Source organism: Cynoglossus semilaevis, chromosome 12 (assembly GCF_000523025.1).
Source record: "Cynoglossus semilaevis isolate Cse_v1.0 chromosome 12, Cse_v1.0, whole genome shotgun sequence".
Taxonomy (NCBI): Eukaryota; Metazoa; Chordata; class Actinopteri; order Pleuronectiformes; family Cynoglossidae; genus Cynoglossus; species Cynoglossus semilaevis.
In genome coordinates, this window is record NC_024318.1 from 4,970,849 (window position 1) to 4,976,716 (window position 5,868).

At 49.4% G+C, this 5,868-nt stretch overlaps 1 protein-coding gene across 1 annotated transcript in view; it reads right to left on the reverse strand.

Moving 5' to 3' along the window:
• Nucleotides 1-716: 716 nt before the first annotated feature.
• The window catches only part of LOC103387092 (sprouty-related, EVH1 domain-containing protein 2), a 20,321-nt gene continuing 15,169 nt past the window's right edge, over nucleotides 717-5,868 (reverse strand). Inside the window, exons 5-6 of the mRNA XM_008321599.3 lie at nucleotides 4,038-4,184; nucleotides 717-2,936 (exon numbers count right to left, since the gene is read on the reverse strand). Coding sequence (XP_008319821.1) covers nucleotides 2,145-2,936; nucleotides 4,038-4,184 — 939 coding nt within the window. The 3' untranslated portion in view covers nucleotides 717-2,144. The remainder of the gene's footprint in view (nucleotides 2,937-4,037; nucleotides 4,185-5,868) is intronic.

Genomic DNA, 5,868 nt, shown 5'->3' on the forward strand with positions numbered 1-5,868 from the left:
CCTCTTGACACACTGATGCCCACTGGACTATTTTTGCACTTTACATCCCCACTAAACAACCCCTGGCTTCAGCTTCATGTTGACCTCTCACCTAAATTTAACTTCCATGGTTCACTCCCTCCCTCTCCTTCCCTAAACCTCACTTCGCTGCCCACTGCCAGGCACTTTTGTTTTCACATGGCCAACTTCTCAGGGAACACGCTCATATTTGTGGCTTTCGGGGTTGGCAGCAGAGTGTGCTGTGCCTGTCAAGTTTTTTTACTCCGACTTACCCCAGCACCCAAATTGAACTGTTTAGTCATTTCCTGTCACCCCCACCACCCTCCTCGCCATTCCGTATTTGCCAATAATGTCAAATTTCATCGCTGAGTCTGTGTTTGTAAAATCTCATGTTTTGTGGTGAGTCCTTTCCTGAATAGTAGTTACCTTCCCTGAATTTGGAAAAGTCACAGAGACTGTCAGAAAAACACGGTCCATGAAAAACCTTTTGACTCCAGATAAGAGGCGGACGTCCACTCATGGTGTGTCCAGTAGTTTTTGGCTCTTGAGGGACATCATAACCTACAAAGCCATGAAAAAACAACTTACAAAACCATTAACATGAGCGCATGGCAGGAGGACTGACCCAGAAATAGGCCTGGGCTCATCCAACACACATCCCAGAATATGAGGGAGAAAAAGAGACGTGTAAATAGATGGGGTTTACAGAAGGGGGGGGGGGGGGGGGGGTGGTCTGGGGTTCCAACACGTTTCTCAGCTGATTCAATCAGGACTTTGGTGCCACATCTGTGACCTCTGACCCCAGCTCAAAAAGAAGGGAAGTGATTGTACGTCGCAGGCAAACTGGAGTCGACACAAAACCAGGATGAGAAAAATGTTCAGAGAGATTTTTTTCTTTGTTTAATTACAAAAATAATTGAAGCCAGGTTTCTACACAGACGTGATTGGCTCGCACCTTTGACCCACACGCTGGACTCCAGCAGACATCTTCAGAGACGGGCTCCGAAATCTTATTAAGGCATAAAAGGTGACAAATCGTTGAGGAGGGAAATCCAGAGCCTTCACATCTACAGAGCAGGTTTTTTTAAAGACGGGGATTTGACCGTTGGATCCAGGAGTTCCTGGAGAAGGTGGAACTTTAGGCACTGTTTGAAAAAATATGGACGACTGGAGCAGGGGGGGCGGAGCTAATGTGGCGTGACTCCAGGCACCGTCATCACTTCAGATGGAGAAAATGTCACACACACACATACATAGACACACACAGGGACACACACAAGCACCTTTAAGTCTCGTTTGCTGGTGGATTAATTTCAGTGAGAAAATAAATAGGACATAAATGAATCTTTGGGGTTCTAGAAGATGAAAGGATAAAATCAAAGGAAACAAAAAAAAAAACAATAAAGTGAGTACCACGTTTGTTTCAGTAAACAGAGTCGACGTCGATGTAGCAGAGCCATGTGGACTATATACAGGAGCTGGGACTGTGAGCTGCGGGACACACACACACCCACACACACACCTTCACACACGCACACACACACACACAGCTGTAGCGGTGTCTGATACTGGGATACGAATATAAACACAAAAAAAATGGCCACGCGATACATTTAAAAAAAAAAAGAGAGAGAGAAAATAAACAACAAATTCAAGTTCTTTGACGCCGAGTCAGTGTACAAAGTATAAAGTACCTGCATATGTGATACATGACATAAAGATCAGCTATAAAAAAGGCCCCCTGAAGGAAAGAGCTTTTCCTCTCACTGTAGAAACAGAGCATCATGAACGATGGCCACATGAAGAAGGAGAAGAAGAAGAAGAAGAAAAGAAGAAGAAGAAGAAGAAAAGAAGAAGACGAAGAAGAAAAAGAAGAAGTGAGAGAAGTGTCCGACGTCGGGGGGAGCTTATCTTCCCAGGCCGTTCAGAAAATGCACCCACAGTTTGTGTTTATTTGGCTTATTTCAGTGTCTGGAAGTTGCAGAGAAACCAAGAGAGCGAGCGAGCGGGCGAACGAACAAACGAACGCCGCCGGCCGCCCGTCTTCTTCTTTTGTGCATTTCCCCCGTCCTTCCCTTTCCCTGTGCTTGCGTTGGGTTTTCAGGTTTTTTTTTTTTTTAATTCTTCATCACGGAGACGGCGGCTCAGCTCAGGGCCTTGTGTCGGCCCCCGCAGCAGCCGCACGCCAGCCCCACCCGGTGGCAGGCGTGCAGAGGGGGATACAGGCAAAGGCACGGCGCCACCACCGACAGGCCGAGCAGAGCCAGCCATCGCGTGCCCAGCCGCCCGCCGCCGCTGCCCTCGCTGCCGTCGCAGGAGCAGGGGTCGGAGTAGTCGCCCTCCGGGTCGGACATGCAGTGGTACAGCATCGTGTCTGCCAGCCACATGCAGCTGACCCGCTGGATGCACACGCGCACAGGGTCCGGCGCGTCTTGGCAGCGGCCTCTCCGGTTGTTGGAGACGGTGAAGGCCTCGCCGCAGTGCTCGCACTGCGCACGCTCAAGCCCCTCCTCTTTTCGTCCTTTCGCACCATTGGCGGATGGTGAGGAGCTGGGGATGAAGGAGCGAGGCTGCGAGGAGATGACCGAGGAGAGGCCGTGGCGATAGTTACCGCCGTGGCCCTTATTGGTCAAGGGTCCCAGGGCGGGGTCAGAGTCTGAAGGGGACAGGGCGGGGGCCAGGGGGTAGGTGTAGTCGTGTTTCTGTGAGTCAGTCTTAGCAAAGTGGACGTAGGACTCGGAGTCTTCCATCTGGATGAACTTGTCCCGCATGGTGGCGTGGCGGTAATCCTCGTAGCCCCGGTTCAGCCAGGGTCGGTCCGAGTGGCGCCCGAGGTGATGCTCCGTGGTTTGCTCCCAGCTTCTTTCTCGAGGGTTGATGCGGACGATCTCCTCGTCCTCCTGGAAAGTGACGTGGCGGGTGATCCGGGTCAACGGCTGTGGGGGGGGAGAGGAAGGAGAGGACGTTCAAAACAGAACTCACTCGATTAAAAAGTGACTGAAAAAATGTTTTTCAGAAATCTGATCTGTGGACCGCATCACGGAGACAATTGTATATAATAGCTGCGATGCTAACATATTAGCTTCAACTAATAAATTATAGACAATAAAACAAGAATACTGCATATTCTGAGGTTCCTAATGGGAAGACTGATACCAACTCCAGCCCACTAGGTGGCGACTCTACAGGAGCAGTGGGCAACATCCAGGTAGCAGGAAAGTAACTTGGGTTTGAACAGAAAATCTGACGGTTGAACTCCTGATAATTCGACCAATAGGCATCAGGCTATGAAAAATAAAGTACCATCTTGATTCTGAAAGACATTTTTAGGACGTGACCTCAGCCAATCATCGAACAGCACTGACTCAGATCTGGAACTGAATATTTTCACTCTTGGCACCGGTGAATCTCTGAGTCACGGGGATACAGCAGTGGGTCGCTGACCACAGCACCTCGTGGAAAGTGCAGTGGCGGGTAATCCGGGTCAACGGCTGAGGGGGAGGAGAGGAAGGAGAGGACGTTCAAAACAGAACTCACTCGATTAAAAAGTGACTGAAAAAATGTTTTTCAGAAATCTGATCTGTGGACCGCATCACGGAGACAATTGTATATAATAGCTGCGATGCTAACATATTAGCTTCAACTAATAAATTATAGACAATAAAACAAGAATACTGCATATTCTGAGGTTCCTAATGGGAAGACTGATACCAACTCCAGCCCACTAGGTGGCGACTCTACAGGAGCAGTGGGCAACATCCAGGTAGCAGGAAAGTAACTTGGGTTTGAACAGAAAATCTGACGGTTGAACTCCTGATAATTCGACCAATAGGCATCAGGCTATGAAAAATAAAGTACCATCTTGATTCTGAAAGACGTTTTTAGGACGTGACCTCACGCCTTTAGGACGTGACCTCAGCCAATCATCGAACAGCACTGACTCAGATCTGGAACTGAATATTTTCACTCTTGGCACCGGTGAATCTCTGAGTCACAGGGATACAGCAGTGGGTCGCTGACCACAGTTTGGGACTCACCTGGTCCAAGAAGTAGTGGTCTGAGAGGGGGTCATGCCGATGTCCCATCATACACTTGTGTCTCAGCGGAAGGGGCGAGGACTCCAGTGGCAGCTGCAGGGAGTTCTCCAGTTTCTGGGAGGAGTTGGACGAACTGTCCGTGTTGTTCTGAGAGGAAACAAACAAACACAGGATACGGGCTGAGAACTGCTCTCTGATTGGACAGGTGCAACAAACAGTCGGGATGGGAGGACGCCACCATCGGACAAACAAAAACAGGAAGCGGCGGCTGAAGGTTCTGGAGGAGCAAAACAGGAAGGATCAGCGCAGTTCGACTTCAAAGTTCTTCAGTTTTTAAATGTCGGAACTGATGACACCAGGAGAATCGGTACTGAGATGAGAATCGAATGGAATCGGTGGACAGTAATGGTGGTGCACGGTCTAACAATCCTGTAGGTGGCAGTAGTACACACACAGCTTGTTTGCTGACGATCAGCTCACGATGTAGTGAAAATGTTTGTGTATGTTAGATAAAAACAAAAGACCTAAAGGTGGCCGCTTGGCTATGGCTAACAGTTGTCTTAGCTCCGCGGTACTTCAAGTACTACAGTATTACCTCAGTGTCAAACATTTCGCTGTTAGCACGGACACCAGAGCTAACATTGGCTACAACAGTCCTAGCCCTAGTACAGACAAAATAGCCAATGCTAGCTACAACAGTACTGCTATAGACACCAGCGCTAACGTTAGCGACAACAGTCTCAGTACAGACGGTCGGTGTTCAGATATGGTTCCTGTCTAGACAAAATTACTGATCAGACAAAACCAAACAGATTTACTTCAAGTATCGCTGGCCTGTAACCATGACAACGGGACCGAACGACCTTTGCCCTACATCAGTTTATGTCGCAGTGAAACTTGTTCCTCAAATGTACAGTATCATTACGTCCTTCAAAGCTACAAGAGTAAAACGTACTTTAAGACTTGGTGCTATCCTGTAATCGCTGCCCCCTGGTGGCACATGTTAAAAGCTGGTGGAATCTAGGTGGAGCAAATAGGTAACTAACTAACTAACTAACTAACTAATCCCCAAATCACCCCCCAAAGTACCCCCCCACCCACCATCCCACTGTCTAATAATTCCAGACCAGAGCTCAGGTCAGTGTCGTGTGATGAAACAAAAATCATCTTCACCTCATGTACTGATGCCTGGCACTTCCACAGGATTACAACCGACACTTTGACGTATTATTAGTCAGACTGACACGACCCAGTCCGTGTGTGTGTGTGTGTGTGTGTGTGTGCGTGTGTGTCTGTCGGCTGAAGCCGTCCCTGATATATCCTGCTCCCCACATGGAAACCTCACGGCTGAGAATTTCCCCCCAGCTTTCTTACAAAGCCCTCAGAGCCGTCGGCCAAAAATAACATAAAATGCTGCCTCCGCTCCTGGCCCCGCCCCCCTGCTGAAGACATTACTGCGAGGAGGAGCTGATAGGGGTTTTTAAAAAAGCCAGCTCCGACTCTGGCCTCCACGGCCGCGACTAATTCAAAACACAGACCCGAGGTTTCTGCTGCGGAGCTCCAGCAGCAGAGAGGGGAGACGGGGGGGAGACGGAGGGGAGGCGGGAGACGGAGGTGAGACGGAGGGGAGACAGAGGGGAGACAGAGGGGAGACAGGGGGGAGACAGAGGGGAAGAGTTTATATTTCTGGACATCCGCTCTTCATATATTTTGGCCGAGGTTGGACAGAGGGCATTTCGAGTTATTTTCTGACACAAAACATGTTCCAGTTCTGGACGCTGGGAAGAATTCATCCTTCAGCGGTCCAGGCGCCCTCTCCTGGGACGAGCTC